This window comes from Cuculus canorus, chromosome 9, assembly GCF_017976375.1.
Source record: "Cuculus canorus isolate bCucCan1 chromosome 9, bCucCan1.pri, whole genome shotgun sequence".
Lineage (NCBI taxonomy): Eukaryota > Metazoa > Chordata > Aves > Cuculiformes > Cuculidae > Cuculus > Cuculus canorus.
Genome location: NC_071409.1, coordinates 3,577,101 through 3,596,645, shown reverse-complemented (window position 1 = coordinate 3,596,645; position 19,545 = coordinate 3,577,101). Strand labels below are relative to the sequence as shown.

The 19,545-nt window shown below is 45.7% G+C and overlaps 1 protein-coding gene across 2 annotated transcripts in view; it reads right to left on the bottom strand.

The window, feature by feature from the left end:
* VPS8 (VPS8 subunit of CORVET complex) overlaps positions 1–19,545 on the bottom strand; it is an 88,573-nt gene that overhangs the window by 66,234 nt on the left and 2,794 nt on the right. For both annotated transcript variants that reach the window (XM_054075048.1, XM_054075049.1), the window contains exons 3-11: positions 17,598–17,728; positions 15,827–15,920; positions 14,039–14,071; positions 12,547–12,601; positions 5,222–5,346; positions 3,095–3,181; positions 1,658–1,725; positions 878–1,031; positions 711–770 (exon numbers count right to left, since the gene is read on the bottom strand). In XM_054075048.1, the coding sequence (XP_053931023.1) occupies positions 711–770; positions 878–1,031; positions 1,658–1,725; positions 3,095–3,181; positions 5,222–5,346; positions 12,547–12,601; positions 14,039–14,071; positions 15,827–15,920; positions 17,598–17,728 (807 nt within the window). The remainder of the gene's footprint in view (positions 1–710; positions 771–877; positions 1,032–1,657; positions 1,726–3,094; positions 3,182–5,221; positions 5,347–12,546; positions 12,602–14,038; positions 14,072–15,826; positions 15,921–17,597; positions 17,729–19,545) is intronic.

The window sequence follows — 19,545 nt, the reverse complement described above, 5'->3', positions numbered from 1 at the left end:
CTGTAAAGCAATTTCCTGATCTGCTGGTAGCTGAGCAGTAGCTTGTGCTGTGCAGTCCTGCCACACGGTCTAGGGGCAGTGTCTGTCTCTGGATAACGCAGACAGCCAGTTAGAACAAACCCTGTATCCTAACTGCTTACCGTAGACCCCGTCCCACAGGGATGGATGGACTACGACACACTGCAGCTTGCTAGCAGCCTCGCCTCTGGTCCTCCAATCTAACTTATCCCACAACTTCTTTCCCCAGCTGCTTTTCCAAAAGGAATTCTAGCAGCAACTAGTGAAAGTGAATAATCAAGACTGTTCAGGGCTCTAATTTCACTTTGTTTCTGCCCCTGCAATGAAGGGTTCTACTGTACAGTTGTTATGTAAAGCAATGGTCCCAGTCCAAGGCCAATGCCCGTCTGTGGGTGCATCCACACTGCAGAAAGGAAGACAAGAAGCTGAGGGGGTCCTGCGTTCCCCCCTTCCTGCTTATCAGAGAAATTCAGCCTCTTCATACAGGTACAGCTAAAAGCAGCCTTTCCTCCTCTCTGCCCACAATCCGCGCATGTCAGACCAACGATTATCACCACAATTCCACAGTGCAGAGTTTACTGTATGATGATAAAGTAGCAATGCCAAACACCTGGTCCTAATCTCATCCCGTTCACTCTAGGAACTGCTTGTAGCCATAATCCAAGAAGCAACTGTTTGGCTTCATTACTCACACGGCCATAGGGAAAGGTCATCCACACTTTCAGAGACGGCTTCAGCCCAATAACCAATATCTTCAAGAAAAACAAAAAGGCAAAATAAAATGTCTTAGTGTAATCTATACCAGAAAACTTCTCCTTTTTGATTTCTCACACAAAGCCTTACACAAGCAGCAGGTTACCTTTGTTAGGGAGGCCATGGCCAGCAGTGAATACTGGGTGATAGGATGGTCCCTCAGCTCAACTTTTGCATGTAACGGTTCAATACAACAAACCTCCCCCTTGGAGCCACTGAAGAGACATCGAGACTCACACGTTCTCACTCCCATAACCCTCCTGCAAAGAAGAGAAATCACCTTGGTGGCCAGCTATTGTGAAGAGATCAGCACAACAAGCTCATGAAATCTCAAGAGTGATCCTTCATAAATATTGCTTTTAAGACCCTTACGCAGCCCCAGGGATCACTTTCAGTGTGTCCCTGGAAGCAGCACCATACATTGCTCTAATACAGAAAGAATTCCTTAACATCTTATTTAACAATAAAGTTTTGGTAGTTCCTGGTCACGATCAGACTCCCTACACAGTCAATCCTTCCTCCTTGTCGTTCCTCCTCCTGAAGAGGCCAAGAAGAAAGCGAGCGCTACAGGGCAGCTCTCACTAATGAAAAAAGAAAAACCAAGAAGCAGCACTTTTATGACAACTACCAAGCATCCAAAAGGAATGCCAAGATTCTGGACAATGCAGTAATACCTTAATAACTTCAGCCGTTCTTTGAGCATTACACTATCCAGACAGCATCTTGCTTCAGCTGTGAAACTATACTGCAACCCTAAATCACACCTTCAACATTCAGACAGCTGCTCTACGGGTTTCAATGGGGGTTTTTTGCTTAGGTTTTAGAAACTATGACTCAACATGAGTTTCTTCTACTTTCTGTGAGTACTTAAGAGTTATTATCTTACTTGAACGACAATTCAAATACGGAGCCTCCGCTGTCATTGCAAATGGCAAGCGTCGGGTCATCTGTAAACTGAACAGACCATCAGATTAAAAGTAGGACTAAGAAATGAAACACAAAAAATAGTGGATAGAAAAATGTTTGCTATTACGGCATTATTAACAGCACACAAAAGTACAAGCAATGTCCCTATACCAGAAAGACACCTTTAACATACATTGTTGAGACAATTACTGGCTTTTTGTGATGTGTAAGAAAAGCAAGGCTACATTTTGTTACTGAAGTCCCATTACTCTCTGTTGCAGCTCAGAACTGGAGCTTACCAAAACCTGGGTTACCCCTAGAAGACCCCTCAGCCTCAAGCCCATAAGTTGGCACCAGAGCTACAGAGTGGGCTACAGTCACAAACAGACTAGAACTACGAATGATACCAAATAAACAAGACAATCAACAGTCACAGCCACAGCTGAGGCTCTCTTCTGGAGGACCTTGAACCCAGCACGGGCATCTTGGCTGTACAGCAGTGCCCGAGACTCTTCAACACCAGTACTGCCACCAGTTCATGAGCTGAAGAAGGGAGCCACTAGGAGCAGAAGACCCAGCACAGGGCAATAGTCATCTTTAGGCCCAGGGCAGAGAGGGAAGTCCGGAAGGCACAGCAGCAAGGGGACACCTTCACGCCCACAACACATTTTTGGTTAGCCAGGTCAGACCAACCAGTACATGAGAAATTGTCCTTGAGCAACATGCCCCACCAGACCCACTACACTAGTTCCACATGGGACACTGTATGGGTCTGGGATGTCTCAGCAAGGCCCAGGAAAGGAGTAGAAAGAGAAGAGTTTGGGTGATGCACCAAAGCCACTGCTCTGGCCAGCTGCCAAGGAGCATTATGTTCTGGTAGGAGAGGTCCACAGAAAACAAGCCATGCACAAAATCAGGTATGAGTTTATGTGACATCACCACTACGTTGAACAAGGAGCCACAGAGGATTTGTCTTTCAACCAAACATTCCCAATGAGTTATTTGAAAAAGTGCTAACCTAAGCTACTTCTGACACTACAAATTCCTTTAAGTTGAAATTCGGCGAGCCACGTACCCAGTCCAAACCATTGCAAATTGTAGACAAATGTACTCTAGCAATTAATTCGTCATAGATTTTGGCATCAGAGAGGAGTTATAACAGACAACTGTTGTTTGTTATAGTACAACTCACAGCTGATATTATTATTTCAGCTCCCAAAATATTCAGTTTCTTTTTTACACAGAATTTCTGCTCATTTTTCTCACCTCTGGATACTATGCCAAGTAGCTGCTAGGCAGCTCCTCTCATCTGTAAATCTATCAGTACTAAAGCAAGGAAAGTCAACACATCTGACTGAAAGCAAGCGTGTTTTACAGGAGAAAGTGGTGCACAAGGAGTAGATGTAGGGTTTGTTACCTTGATGTGCAAAATGGCTGTTCCAGGTGGATGGGCATCCGTTATTGATCGCAGCAGCTTCCCACTGGCCAGATCCCACATTGTGATCTGCAAGCAGATTGTTCTCAGCACACGCTTACTGCCAAGGACTTCTCTCCATCACCCCATGTATCAACAAATGTCTATATTCCCAACATCAACCTGCATTAGTAGGGTCTTCGTACCAAAGAGAAGTGATCTGAAATCTGTCCCTACCCTGTTTTTACAAGTGGTTTACTTATCTGCTTATACTCTGGTTGACAACGTTAGAGTTATCTTCACAACTATGAATCGTGTCCTTTAGGCAACCTCTCACCACCTGCCCAAACCCACTCGCGTCGCAGTTGTTTGTTGGGTAACACAAGAACATAAGGTAAATGCTGCTACGCAACACTGCTCAAAGCACTTCACTCTCACAGGATGAGGGAATAGTTGAATAATCTCTGCTAATACCCATCAGCAACACTCGAGCATCTCCATGGCTACCATGAACCTCATCACTCCTCTCTATTCTGCCCCTCTATTCCTCTCTTGTGAGACCTCATCTGGAGTCCTGTGTCCAGATCTGGAATCCTCAACGTAAGAGGGAGATGGAGCTGTTGGAACGGGTCCAGAGGAGGGCTACAAGGATGATCCGAGGGCTGGAGCACCTCCCATACAAGGACAGGCTGAGAGAGTTGGGGTTGTTCAGCCTGGAGAAGAGAAGGCTCTGAGGAGACCTTATAGTGACCTTCCAGTACCTGAAGGGGCTCCAAGAAAGCTGGAGAGGGGCTGTTCACAAAGGCTTGGAGTGGTAGGATGAGGGGCAATGGGTATAAACTGGAGAGGGGCAGATTTAGGCTTGATATAAGGAAAAATTTCTTCACCATGAGAGTGGTGAGACAGTAGAACAGTTGTCCAGGGAAGCTGTGGCTGCCTCATCCCTGGAGGTGTTCCAGGCCAGGTTGGATGGGCCTTGGGCAGCCTGAGCCAGTGGGAGGTGTCCCTGCCCATGGCAGGGGTGTTGGAACTGGATGGGCTTTAAGGCCCCTTCCAACCACAACTATTCTATGATTCTCTCTTTCTACCTTTGCTCTTGTAGGAGAACACAGCTTGGGTTGCGCTTGGGTATCAAATTTGGGCAACTTCTCAACTACGAAGCAGGAATTCACAAACTACTTTCTGTATAACTGAGGAATGTTTAGCCCAGAAGTGCTGAGATTACAGTTTGAATCAAACTTGGGTTTGGGAATCTATTTATATGGTTCCATAAGTCAGCTATCCAAGCTTTATAGACCAGATGTCTTAGAACTGCTGCTCCAAAATATTTTATCTGAGTATCATTTAGACCTGGACACTGCTCTGCACGGATCAGCTCTGTACTCTCACATGGGCTGGAGTGGTCTGTCATTCAGCACTATCGCAGGTGCTGGAGTGTGTTCTGGCTGGAATGAAGGTGAAAGGCAAAGGAGCAAAGAGAAAGAAAACTAAAGAAAAACAAAGCAGCCTTCTTTGTATTCCATAGACCTCTAAATTTTATCGAGTCAACTTCCATCCATTTTAGTTTAGTTTTATAACTTTTGTTCAGGAATTGCCTTCCCTCTTTAGCTTCGGAGAAGGGCATAAAACTACAACAGCCAACTCAAACCCTTTTCCCCCTGCATTCAAAAGCTATGCTCTTCTGTCATACAATAGAAGGCATCAGTAAAAATGAACTTTAGGGTTAGATATGAGTTTCAGGAATTTTCATCACCACATTAAAAACTAGCTTTAATTAGAAAGCACAGATCTCATAAAGTGAGCCAGAAGGACTAAGCATTCATCCTGGTGCGCCATTGCACATCTCAGTTTATTGGGAGCAGGACTTAAGTCATAACGAGCTACGATTAACTGAATCCTCCACTATACTCTGCATTACTCATTTCCTACCTCAGACAATGTGAGTTCACTCACTGTATGCAGGAACAGACTGGCCAAAAAAGCACCAGGCAGTTGAAGCCACACGTGCTGCTGCTCAGCACAGCAACAACTAACAAACAGCTCCCTACAGAGTGTGCTTGGCTTGGAGCTACTGTCGCCTGAGAGGCTCGCAGCAACAGTCTGCAGGATGGAGCATCCGATGGGAATTACCTGTCCTTTGGCAAAGCCGCACAGGAGCCTCGAACAGTCATTGTTGATACTGAGAGCAGAGATGGCTCCATACTGTGCCCCAACTGCAGTGCTGCCCAGACACAGCCGAAGAGCCTGGTTTTGATCTAGAGCAAACCAATTAGTAAGAAATTAGATGAGAAAGAAAGAGCAAGGATTAAAATTAACATCATGCAACTATTTACGTATACAATTCACTTGGGGTACATTAACAAATCACAGGCTTAGAGTTAAGCTCTTAAAAGAGAGTTTACAAGATGACAGCACGTGTTGGTACGGAGGTGCTGGGACGCTGGCTCGCAGGGTGATACAAAAGTAATTTTTGAAAGCATAAAACAGGCACAGGGAATATGGAAAAGCAGAGGTATCACAGACTGAAGAACCACCACTAGAAAAATCAAAGCAACACGTAGCTTTCCTTTCACTATTCTTCACTGGCGCTGAAGTTGTAGCAAGGAGGATAACAGCAAATTAATTCTGTCTTCTGAGCCTCATACTTCTGTACAACGATTTGAATATCAGCTACAAACCCCCACCACAGGTTTTTGCTAGGTGTAATTATACTGAACTGTTATTCCTAGGTTTTGCTGACAAAACCCAGAAGCTGGAAGGAAACCGAAGCAACACAGTTAGAATGCTCAATGCTTTCTAGCACGCACCGCTCCAGGACACAGGAACAATCACCACACTGCAACAGAACTTCCTTTCCTGAGAGCCAGGCAAGGGTACAGGAGGTGTCAGTGCCCACAGAGCCTGTGAGGGGACGGGGCTGGCCATGCCCCGTGTGCCCGCTGCAGACAAGCCGCAGGCACCTCCGCGTGGGCTTCCACCACGAGAGACTAAAAATTGCCTTGTAAGATACATAACGCACCTCAGGTGTTATAAATGATAACCCTCTGCCTGTCTTTAGTTCATTGGTCTTAAAAGCTCAGAAAACAAATGGTCTGGATCCGCATTTTCCACCTCTCTCCATTTTTGTGCTGCTTATGCGTGGCGGAGGAATAAGAAAAGCCACTTTGTGGGGACTGTTGGAATGATTACTGCAGACTTGAGAGGTATCAAAAGCACCACAATAATACTGTGTGCACGCAGTTCACCTTGAGCAGGGAGGAAAAGGACAGGATCCAAGGCAAGAGAGCGCAGCTGAACACCAGAAACCCCTTAGAAGTGCCCAAGGCACAGAACACATTTCTCCATAGAAAGTGCAACAAACTTAGTGACATACTAGATGGGAAACAGCACAGACATATCTCTCCTATCCTCCCCAGACCCAGGGGATGTATTTCAGCAGCACAGACAGTGGGGGTCACCTCACAAATTCTGCCAGTATGAAGAGACATTAGTGAGAAGGCTGAAAGAAACATTAGCAAGAAGAGTACCTGAACCTAAGGATTACTCTAAAGCACCGTTTAGGGTGATGAGAAACAGGCCAGGACCAAGTTCAAGTGCTTTTTCCACTCTATTCCTTGTTTTCCTGCATCTGCCTCAATAAACTCATCTGCTGTGTTGAGCAGCAGCTCAAAAGAAAGTTAAAAATTCCCCTTCCTGAAAAATCTGGATACTGGTAGCCGAGAGGTGGGGATAGAGAGGGTGTTACAAACACCACTCGTCCTGCACGACAAATGAGACAGCGCCTGGGACAGACAGACAGGCCATGCTGTGTCTTGTGAATGCACAGGGAAAGCTCAGGTATTACAGAAAACTGTCAGTTTGGATCTAAAACACGATGCCAGTAGTGGTCAAGAGGACAACATACATTCTGGGTGCTCAGTGACAACAAGATCTTAAAGAACATTGAAGACTTCTGCTCCAGAAATCACTGTGAGGAGAAAAGAAAGGTGCCTTCGGTTGACCATATCAGTGAAAATCATCATTTCTTCATCAGGTAATAGGCAGCTCTGGAAGAGGCTGGAAGAACCCGTCCTTCGTGCTCTGTCGTGCAAGCCAACACAACAACTGAGGCTGCACAAAAAAGGAAGCATCGTCCCTTTCTTCCTCTTGCAGCCTGCTTTATGCCACACGTAGGTCAAGAGAGCTGCATTTTCCAATGAGATCCAACATCTGCTTGTTTGTGCTTTAAAACATTTCATGCTTCTGCTCCAAGAGATGTTCAGTTAAAGCACAGGTAGATGAAGACTGGTTTTCACAATTAAATAAAGAGAAACCAGGTAAAACTACTTCTCATTAGCTTTCCAAATGAATGTGACAGAGTTCAAGACAAAATCCAGTGAAAGCCAAGGAGAATGTGAGTGTTCAAACTGCCTGAACCTACATGTGCAGAAGGAGCTCTGAAAGCTCCAACACGCACACAAGTTTACTGTTCCAATAGACATCTACGTTTTATAAGCCTTGACACTCATTTTTAACTAAACAAAGGCTAAATACAACTCAGGCCACTACACTGTGAACGGCTGCCGTCTCTCAACACATGAGCAGAACATGGAGCCAAAACTACTTCAGTATCATCGCTATGGTGAGAAATTAGAAACGCAACATGCAGTTCACTGCCTCTGCTGCTCAAGCACAAGGCAGAGCCCTCCTGACAGTCAGCCTGATGCCAGGGAGCCACAGCACCCTCTGCTCCAGGGGCCAGGCAGGGCATTTCCACCACCACCACCTCTGTTACCCAGCACAAGGCAATGGAAATGCCTCAAAACTACGGCCATTGGTCTGCACACAACTCTCCTCATGAGGACAAGATGAAAGCAGAAGTTATGGAATGGAAATAAAAATCACCCTTTGCCATGCTGCTAGAAAACACCTTGACATAACTGTGCTAAGGGTATACACAGCATAGATCGGAACAGGTCAAAGGAGAGAAAATCTTCATGGAAGATTTCCACGGGAGCTCAGAGAACACAGAGCTACAGCTGGAAGACAAATTCCCCAGAAAGATATTCTCCAAATGGTGTCCCTTGAGTCCCAAAGAAGTAATTCCTGTTTCAGAGGTCTGGAAAAACGGTTCATTTACAAAAACAGAATCTGCTAAGCACAGAAATATCTTTAAAAATAAGGTGAATACTGCAGCTCTTGCTATGAAAGGTGAATTACATCCTGTCCCATCCACTTCAGCTTACCCCTGTTAGTTAAGTCAACCAATAAACTGTTTCTGTAAGGCAGGAAAAAGGAGAACATTTCACAGCTTTCTCTGAAAAGGGCAGCAACTTCACAGTCACCATTACTTTCAATCCAGCTTTACATCTTTACATGTATATCCACAGGAACTTTCAAATCCATTTTCTTCTTCCCTCACCCACAACGTCCACCCAAAACAAACACGACCCCTGCCTCCATCCCAAAATTAAATGCTTTGGATGACTCAAGTTATTCCTTCACTGTGAGGGTGGTGCGGCCCTGGCCCAGGTTGCCCAGGGAAGCTGTGGCTGCCCCATCCCTGGAGGTGTTCCAGGCCAGGTTGGATGGGCCTTGGGCAGCCTGAGCCACTGGGAGGTGTCTCTGCCTATGGCAGGGGGATGGAAGTGGGTGGGCTTTAAGGTCCCTTCCAACCCAAACCATGCTATGAAAAAGGAAGTGCCCATTGTTTGCCAGAGATGCATTTTCAGAGTTCAGAAATGATCACTCCAAAAGCCAGCCATGGAGAAACCTGTTCTTGTTTCCAGTCAGTCAAAAGATGACACACAGGGAGGAGCCATTAGATAAGATCAAAGCAAGATGCCTGAATCAATGAGTTCCTATAAATCAATTGGCAGACTCATGAAAATAGATAAAAGCAAAAGGTTATAAAAGCCAATCACATGATTTTCCAGAGTAATATTATCAGCTCTGATTAAGTTATGTTTAGAAAGAGGATAAAAAACTTTTTCTAAATGCTTGAAACAAAGTGGTTATCAATCGTCCAAAAACATTTTTAATTTTGCAATTTCCATAAAGCAATTCTTCATCCGAAAAACTTCTAGCAGTAACCATGTGCTGCTCTCGAAGTCTGAGGTCAAAGCGAGAAGGCGTTCTGGCAGAGCTCTACAAGCAAAGAATGCACCCAAGTTGGTGAATATGAAATAAGTCACCTTGCAGAGCCGAGGAATAAGCCCAGCATTCCAGAAGCCATTACTTCCCAGGTTTTCATCAAGATCTTTCCTTAAGCGACGGTTTTCCTGACTCGAATGTGACAAACTTTACAACCAGGCCCTCTCCTCCCACCTTTACTCGACACAGCACCCATGGATGCTGTCTCGGGCGTATATCCCTCTGGGGCTGAGGGCTTGGGAGGCACCAGATGGAGAGCTAACAGGACAGGCTGCAGACACCATCTCCCCCAAAGACAAAACAGCTCTCCCCCAAGCTGGGGTGTGCTGATCCCTTCTCTGCGCCCTCACCTTCAGCTTGGAAAATGATCACCCAGAGCAGCTGTGGCCATCACGTCAGGAACCCACTGATCTCTCTGCAGCTGCACAAGTGGTGCCAGAACAGGGCTTTCAGAAGTTGCTCTCTGCTTGCATGGGTGTCGCAGAGTTTCTGACTTGTGGCTCTTTGAATTGGATTCGTGCTCTATCTCAGGCAGAAACGGATGGATGGTGATCTCATGGAAGAGCCTTTGTCCTGCCTTTACCCACAGCCACAGACCCGCTGCCCTACAACATTATCAAGAGCACGTTTACCCGCTCCTCTGCTGTCCCTGCCTGGAGAACTGGGAAGCGCGCCACGCACGTGTGTTATTAACAAGCTCCCGGGCTGGCCAGAGGCGCCTGCTGCTCCTCTGGCCCCGCGGATCCTGGCACAGACAACATGCAAACTGGCAAGGCAAGAGCCGGTCATGCAGGGTACGTGCACAGGGCAGTGTTACTGTACCTTTTCCTTTTCAGTCCACACAGAAAGAGCCAAAAAGATGAAAGGAAAAGCCAGAAATCAGTATGAAGTAACAAACACCACATACGCGATAATCTTCAGAGACAGAGAGAACCTTCAGATTTGGCTGATGGTGTTTCCTTTTGTTACCATTTCCCTTTTTGAATTACTTGGGTAACGGTGAGGGTGCTGTGACAGCAAGCGTTTTAAAACCAAGCAGGTTAAAAAGCCTTCAGTGTTAAAATTTCTTCAGTGTAATCACTGAAGAAAAATGGATTTATAAATGTGGAGTTCATTTTATTGAAGACAAAAAAACAGAAATCCAAGAGGACATAAAACAGTGAGATACCGGGTAAAACTACTTTCAACAGTTGCCACCAGCCAGCTAACCAACTCCCTACTAACTTCAAAAACTAACCAAGGACAACGGTTCCCAAAATTTAGCTTTAGTGGTGCCTTCAGGCACTTACACTGCCTGATCTCTCCTGATATCAGGCTACTCCCCTACCCCAACAAAAACTCAGGACACTAAATGTAGGTTTACAGCCAAGAGAGAAGACAAATGGTTTTACTCTAATCAAAATAATGTTTAGCTACAGAGAATTTTTCTGTCTGGAACAAAGCCTCCATGAAAAATGACACATTTGAGTGAGTTCTGTTTGAGGGCTAGTTTTTGAGTAGTGTAAAAACCTCTTAGCTCTTCTAGAAAGACAGAGAAAAACGCCTCTAAAGTTTTTTCGTTTATTGGTAGAGGCTCGCTGGGAGAGCACTTCTCGACTCCAGGCAGCAATCCTCCAGAAAAGTCAGAGCACACAGCACAGCTGTTTGTTTGCACAATACTAACAACTCCAAACGAGTTTCAAAATGAACTTTGTAAAAGGATGGCCTTTATTTATATTAAAAATAACCCCACAAGTTCCCCAAGCAAGGACAGCACTAGAAACAAGCTAAGGGGCCCATTCCCAACTGCCATTACCCTCGTGCGGGTAACAAAGCTTCAAACAGAAGAGAAACTACCTGAAAGAGAAAGAAAATGAGAGTGCTACCTCTCCTCAGTTAGATCATTTAACAACAGCCATTACCAGAAATGGCAGATGGAGAGGTTCTGATGGGTTGTCAGTAATTATTTTCCCCTGCACGCTTACGTGGCCCTGGAGGTCACCCGAGGAGTGTGTGCATGCGTGTTTGCCCCTTGGGCAGTACTTTAAATCCACAACACTTACAGGACACCAAAGAACTGGCACCCAATCCAACTATAATCCATGAAAACAATATTGTTTTTCAAAGCTCAGATGCTCAGAGACCTGTCCCACGATCATTTTAAAAGAGCAACAGAAATAGCAGAATGGAAGCTACCCAAGTCTTCCTTAAAAAGGACAAAGCAGACAAGTCAAGGGGTACAGCTCTACTCACAACAGGAGATAAATGAAATAGTTGAAGTCAAATATATGAAAGAAAAAATAAAGGGTTAAAGAGACACAAAACTATTCAGAGAAATTTGAACATCAGCAGCATTCAACCAGAAAATGGACCTATATTTTTGCAGGCAAAAAAGGTGATGTTTCCATTGTACAGTATAAACCATGCACACAGCTTACAAAACTTCAGGGAGTAAATCTCATCCTATTTAACACACCTAGGAGAAAAATGTTTTGCTAAGAATAGACAGATGTTGATCAATCTACAGATATAACCTGCTGGTTTAAGTTAGAGAGTAAAGCCAAGCCACAGCATTCATCCTCTCTCTGGCACACAGGCAGCTTTATAAAGCCATATCCTGCCAGAATTTCTCTTTGCAGATGGATCTGAGTGCACCAGAGTCAACTCTCGAATTTCAGTTACAGAACTGAAAGTTTGGGAATGGGAGAGAGAATAACAGAATGATAGGACACAGAGGTGACCGGAGCTGAGGAAGGGCAGGGCAGGAGAAACCTATGGGGCAGCCCGCAGGCAGCCATGGGGCAGCCCGCAGGCAGCCATGGGTCAGGCACTCCCCTTCCCAAGGAACACATTTAAATTCCTCTAAAGCTGGCAGCTAATTACATCATAGGGAAGATCATTAATAATATAATAGGGCAGCCTGATCCAGTGGGAGGTGTCCCTGCCCATGGCAGGGGTTGGAACAGGATGATCTTTAAGGTCCCTTCCAACCCAAACTATTCTATGATTCGAATATTGTATGAGAGGGTGGTTGTGTACAGGTTCTGGGTTCTTCCACATGAAAACAGAGTAATTTATATCTAAACACAAAAAAAGGTCTTCATACAATTGCCACAAATTGATTGATAGCAATGTGCCAACCCCCACCAAAACAGAAGGAATACATGAATAAGGACAACTGAAATATTACTTTTTTTTCTTTACTGAAAGAAAACCGCATTTAGCACCAACAGAACATATTAGAAGTCTGCAGCTCTAATTCTAGCTGGGTTTTTTCCTTGTTTGCATTTGGGATTCTACAATTATTAAGATACAAAAACCTCAAAACTTTATTTTTAACTTACCAAATATCAGTGCTAACCCATGGGAAGTCCCCACCGCTATCAGATTTGATGCTGCCTGAAACAATCGTGCAGAAAGATTGAAAATACAAGAAACATCAGTCATGAATCCACCACTTAAACTCTCACTGTGCTCATGCAACATTTGCCAAAAGGGGAAGATTTAGGTCATAGACAAAAGCATTTTCTGTGTGAAAGCTTCCTGCAGGAATGCTAGACAAGTATTACACCTCAACAATCATCACACACATTTTTCCAAAGTCAGAGGGTTGCCTTTTCCTCTGCTCTTTGAAATTCAAATGCTGAATGGTACCCACAGTGAAATATCTTCTCTGTAAAGTCAGCTTCATTCTTGTGGTGTGGTAGCAGCAGAGTGTAAATACTCAGAGGATTTTTCCTCACTCAGCTGCCACATCCATATCCGAACTCTCCCACACCCTGGGCAGCACTGGTCCCCTAAAGAGACGGCAAACCCAGAGACTCCAGCTTCCTTCCATAAGGAATTAAACATAGCTCCAAGATTCCATCACGCTGGCAAACCTGAACCCAACTAAATAAAACTTTACAGAAATCACGTAATGCTGCAGATATATTAACACTGCTCTACTTTCTATTTCTTAGCAAGAGTAAGTCAGATGAAAAAAATTAAGTGTCTCCATGGCTGGAGTATGGAAGTAAAGGATTTTATCCCACGTGCACGAGTCACAGCCTGCATCTAATTCTGCCACACAATCTTCTGCCTTTAGATGTGACTACAGTTCTTTTCCTTCCTCTTGTTAAATTAAAAGTATAATTTCTTGCAGGTCGCTCCGGGTGACTGAGCACACCTTGAGTTTCTTCATGAAACACTAAAACTCATTTCACAGGGGCAGAACAAATACTTTGCGGATTTCTCTTCCTTAAACTGTTTCTCTACTCCTTTAACTACAGGCAGCTTCACTTCTGATGTATTTTAATTAGAATGTTTAGCTTCAAGAAGCTTAATGCAAATTGCTTAGCAGGAATATCTTTCAAATAGGCTTCTAGTGAGATTTTATATTTTTAGGTCACATTTCAGTTACATCAGGAGGCAGAGAGGTTTGGAACCCATCACTTTGTGATGGGTTCTTCAGTTAAACTTCAGTTTAAGTTTCTTTAAAAAATTGTTAGGAGTCAAAACAGTAACAGGAAAAGAAGAAATAGCTGGGGAAACTCAACGCGTTCAAGGGACGAATGCTATCTTTATGGGGAAAGGTTGGGTGCTCAATTAACAAGCCTGTGAAGACACAAGAGAGGGAAGAATGTAGGGTTTGGTCAGCAAAAGGCCATGTAGGTAGTTAAGAAAGGCTGAACTCTGCTCCAAGAGACAGACCTTTCATGCTGCTCCTCCCACCCGTCACATCTGAAAGTTCTTAGTACGCACAAGAAGGGAGATGCATTTATCAGCTGTCTTAAATTACCACTTAAACAAACTTGCATGAAAACTAGAGTATTTGAAAATTGTTAGAGTACTTACAATTGCGGTGGGCAGGCCAGCATCCACTTTGTCCTAGAAAAACAGGACACAGTAAGAGAGACAGAACTCCCAGCCCTGTACAGGCTTTTAACAGCTAGACTTACAACACGCAGAAAAAACAACACAAATCCCACCAGGGCAAGAATTCCTGAGGGAACCATTGACTAGAAATACCCAGAAGGGATGTGAAAGTGCACAGAAAAGGGGAGGGAGCAGAATATCCTGTAATTCCATAGGAAAGTTACTACACTCCTTTCAAAACTGTCCAATCTTAATAACAGTATTCATAGAAATATAGAATAGTTTGGGTTGGAAGGGCCTTAAAGCCCATCCAGTCCCAACCCCCCTGCCATGGGCAGGGACACCTCCCACTGGATCAGGGGCTCAAAGCATCATCCAACCTGGCCTTGAACACCTCCAGGGATGGGGCAGCCACAGCTTCCCTGGGCAACCTGGGCCAGGGCCTCACCACTCTCATCGTGAAGAAATTCCTCCTTATGTCCAGTCTAAATTTGCCCCTCTCCAGTTTATACCCATTGCCCCTCGTCCCATCACTCCAAGCCTGTGTGAACAGCCCCTCTCCAGCTTTTTTGTAGCCCCTTCAGGTACTGGAAGGTCGCTATAAGGTCTCCTCAGAGCCTTCTCTTCTCCAGGCTGAACAACCCCAACTCTCTCAGCCTGTCCTTGTATGGGAGGTGCTCCAGCCCTCCGATCATCCTTGTAGCCTCCTCTGGACCCGTTCCAACAGCTCCGTCTCCTTCTTATGTTGAGGATTCCAGAACTGGACACAGCACTCCAGATGAGGTCTCACAAGAGAGGAACAGAGGGGCAGAGTCCCCTCCCTCCCTGCTGGCCACGCTGTTTTGGATGCAGCCCAGGACATGGTTGGCCTTCTGGGCTGCGAGCGCACGTTGCCAGCTCATATCGAGCTTCTCATCAATCAGCACCCCAAGTCCTTCTCCGCAGGGCTGCTCTCAATCACATCACCCCCCAACCGGTATTGAGACCATGCACTGCCCCAACCCAGGTGTAGAACCTTGTACTTCGCCTTGTTGAATCCCATGAAGTCCGCCCAGTCCCACTTCTCCAGCTTATAAATGTCCCTCAGGATGACTTCCTGTCCTTCTCGGTGTACACGGCATAACCATTTAACACAAACTACCCGCCTCTCAAGCACACGTTCCTAGGTCCCCATTCAGGTGGGTCACCTGCCCCTCCCCAGCGGCAGCGCTGAGACAGAGGCCATCATAAACCACTGCCAGACAGGTCACTTGTGTTTCCCTCAACAAGCCTACCCTGTGCGCTCCAGAAATCCCACGCTGTGTAAATCCTGCCCTGCCTCTGACCTCAGACAGCCAGTTTTCCCCTGGCAGTACCATCTACAGCTCCATTGCACCCATCCACGCCTGAGGCGTAGTCCCAGACGCAGGAAGGTGCCAAACTGCTCCTCACTCGGCTCAGAACAACAAACACATTCCGTGCCTGCTGCAGGCATCAAGCAAACCTGCTTCTAGCATCTTCAGGCAAGCACTGCTATCATTTTATACTGAAATTTCTCACCGGGTTTAATGACATCCAGCAGCACAAATCTGTGTTAAAGAGACCCTACTGTACTGCAGCCGCAGTGAGCCGATTCCCCACTGGGATTACCAGTTAGCAGTTTAAGTACCAAACATGTTAGTATTATCCAGAACTGAGAGTTGGGGGGAGAGGACATCACACATCCTCTTCCACGCCAGAAGACATTCAAGTTTTTCCTAATGGACGCAACCAGAAGATGACACTTACTGCTGCAGAGACTATTTGGGCAGAAATTCCTTTCAGAAGCGAGAGCCGTATCACTGATCCATGGAGTGAGAGAGAATCTGGCAGTTTTTTCTTCCTAAGGAAATAAGAAATGAACCAAAATGCATTAGAGCAGAGCAGAAGTTTGGTACTTTGCCTCATTCACAGCTAAACCACCAGGTGAGTTCTGCACGCACACATAACTCATGCAGCTTCCATCCTCATTCTTGAAGCCTATGTGCACAGAATTAAACAGATATGAGCTTATCAGCAAAGCCTGCTCTGCACCACCGTGCCTGCACAATGTTTGTTTTTAATTCATCTCCTGGGGAAAAAAATACAGGCCTTCAAACAGACAGTTTCAAGCAGGTATCTGCAATCTCAGACCTTATCAATAAAGCCTGAAAGCCACTCTTTTGCTCTGTAATTAATCTTCAGTGAGTCATGAAGTTTCAGCCTCTAAAGGTGAACATCTAAGGCAAATAAACAACTGAAAAAGGCTCATTAGCAGAATACAGACCGCTAAGAAAACTGGATGCATGCTTAAAGGATAACAATCAATTGAAATACAGTCGATCTGAAATAAAGGGTGCTTCTGATCATGGAGAAAACGTCTCTAAATGCAACTAGCATACAGGGGATAGTTATTTCTCGAGAGCATTGGCACAGTGCTGCACACACAGCAGAGAGAAAATCCCCAGGGAAGTTCCAGTTTTGTCACCAAGTACACACCACCAGAAAGCCAAATATCTAAAACTAACACAAAAATATTTGCTTCTTATCTCTAAAGAGGTGCACAAATAGGCAGCTCACACGGAGGCTGAAGAAACATGCCGTTAATAGCTTACATTATGGCCAAGGACCCATAAACAAGGGAGCCAGCTTCACCCAAAGACAACAACACCACTTCCAACATTTCCTGCCCACTCTGTAGTGAAAAATGTTTAAGCCACTCCAGTTTATATTTCACTTAGTACAAACCATCTCATTCGAAAAGGGGGCAGTGAGTCAGTCCATCGCCCCACACCACCAGAAACCATCGCACACAGAGCATTTATATCCTGCGCAACTGCTCATGTACCAACCAACTTCCTACAGCACGTGAGGCGGCCACAGGAGTGGCTCAGGATGTAGGATCAGGTTGTCATAAGAGCAATTAATGAGGTAAGTCAGCACCACTATAGATAATTATCACATTCCAGGCTGCTTTTAGACGTGAAGGTTAGCATTCCATTTACAGGAGCGACAGCAGTTCACTTGCCTTTTAAAAAGCTGCTTGCAGACTCTGGAAGTCAGAGACACCTTTGGAAGACTTTCTTTAAAGCCATCACAGTTCAGTGTTTCAAGGATTCCACTAAAATTCAGAGAAATTTAAATACTCCATTTCCTACAGAATGCATATATGGCTCAGACGGACCAGCCCTCCGTGCAAGGACAAATCCAACCTCTGGCTACTCCATCATGGAGGAATAACGCTGCTCTGCCAGAAGCAGCTTCACCAGTGCCTCTGCAGCACCTCCCTGGGACCTCAGCACTAGGAGATGACAGCAGGAGACAAAGCCCACACAGACCACTTAAGGCTCCCTACCCAGGGAACAGATGAATACTGTGCTCACAGCAAAGCACGGGGAGGAGACGCCTTAGGAAATTCCAACTGTTCTTAGCTTTGGATTGTCCTTCTATCCACCCAAAAAAAAAGAATTAGTTTTTTATGGATATAAGGAATGCTCCTTAAAAAACCCTTTCACCTCCCAGGCTATCGGTCCTGCAGTACCTTTTCAGGTGTGTCCGGTCCCCACTGTCGGAGCTCGCTACAGAAGATGTGTCATAGGAGTGCGCATCCGTGTTATCAACGTTCAGGAGAAAGGGATCCTCCAAAACAAAAGACTCCTCTTCATCATCAGTCTGAGGGAAGAGAATCACCTGAGCTTACAAAACATTCAACATGCACAACATCCTGAGACATCAGCAAAACAGCATCAATTACACAGAAAAATCAAGAAGAGGGCAAGAAGTGAAAAAAAGAACTATGTATTCCTTTACTAAACTGGTTCTGTGGAAGAACCTGTCTCCAGAATTCACACTAATCACAAAGTGGGCTGCAGAGAAAGTTATTCGTGGAATCGTAGAATCATAGAATAGTTTGGGTTGGAAGGGACCTTAAAGCCCATCCAGTTCCACCCCTCCTGCCATGGGCAGGGACACCTCCCACTGGCTCAGGCTGCCCAAGACCCCTCCAACCCGGCCTGGAACACCTCCAGGGATGGGGCAGCCACAGCTTCCCTGGGCAACCTGGGCCAGGGCCTCACCACCCTCATCGTGAAGAAATTCCTCCTTATGCCTAATCTAAATCTGCCCCTCTCCAGTTTGTACCCATTGCCTCTCGTCCTATCACTCCAAGCCTTTGTGAACAGCCCCTCTTCAGCTTTCCTGTAGCCCCTTTGGGCACTGGAAGGTCACTCTAAGGTCTCCTCAGAGCCTTCTCTTCTCCAGGCTGAACAACCCCAACTCTCTCAGCCTGTCCTTGTATGGGAGGTGCTTCAGCCCTCAGATCACCCTTGTAGCCTCTTCTGGACCCGTTCCAACAGCTGCATATCTTTCTTACATTGAGGATTCCAGAACTGGACACAATACTCCAGATGAAGACTCTTATTCAATCCATCTTTCTTCTCCAGATAGGACCCATCCCACCAAAACTGTAACAGACCTTGAACTAAGCTGTTCTCAAAGTTCCCAAGAGGTGGCCTTCTCTCAGCTACTCCAGTCCTTTGCCAAAAGGCGGCTCAGCATCCAGCAGTCCCCTTGCTGCTAGGAGGGAGGGCCGAGTCTGCTCTTCTCCTCTGTGCTCTTCTGCTGACCATCTCTCTCTCCTCAGGCTTAGCCAGGAATTGTTTTTATAGCAATTTTCAAACAGCCGTTCTCCTCACTGTCTTTCAAACACACAGTCCATGTTGTTCTGGAAGCACAGAGCCACAGACAGCAAACACAAAACTCCACCTAACAGCAAACACGCAGAGAACGGAGCGGTGCTCCCCACCTGCTCCCAAGGAACTGGCAGACCTGGGCCCATTAAACATACTTTTTTTATTTCCAGTGCAGCGGTACACCTTTTTGGTTCAGTCAGGTTGTTCTCCACTAAAACCCTTTCCAGAAGATGCTCTGCCAGTCATTCCCATCCCACATGCACCGAGATAAATAACGTTGGAGTAAAACTTTGTATTAGTCTGCACTGAGCTGTTTTCTCCAGACCACCTGCCCTGAGTTAGGACTACGATGATAATACTCCTCTAGTGGGGACACGACCGTGGCTCCTGCGGTATCACCCAATATCGGTAGGTTCCCTCTGCTCTCATCACTCTAAGCATCAGCAGAAACACGATGTACTGCCGTATGCTACCCCCCAACGCAGAGGTAAAAACAAACAGCAAAACATCAGTGGTTATTCCTCATGCTCCTGGACTGATCCGTTCGGGAAACAGAATCACAAGGTTGGAAAGGACCCATTGGATCATCGAGTCCAACCATTCCTAACACTCCCTAAACCATGTCCCCAAGCACTGCATCCACCCGTTCCTTAAACACCTCCAGGGAAGGCGACTCGACCACCTCCCTGGGCAGCTGTTCCAGTGCCCAATGACTCTTTCTGTGAAGAATTCTTTTCTGATATCCAACCTGAACCTCCTCTGGCGGAGCTTCAGGCCATTCCCTCTTGTCCTGTCCCC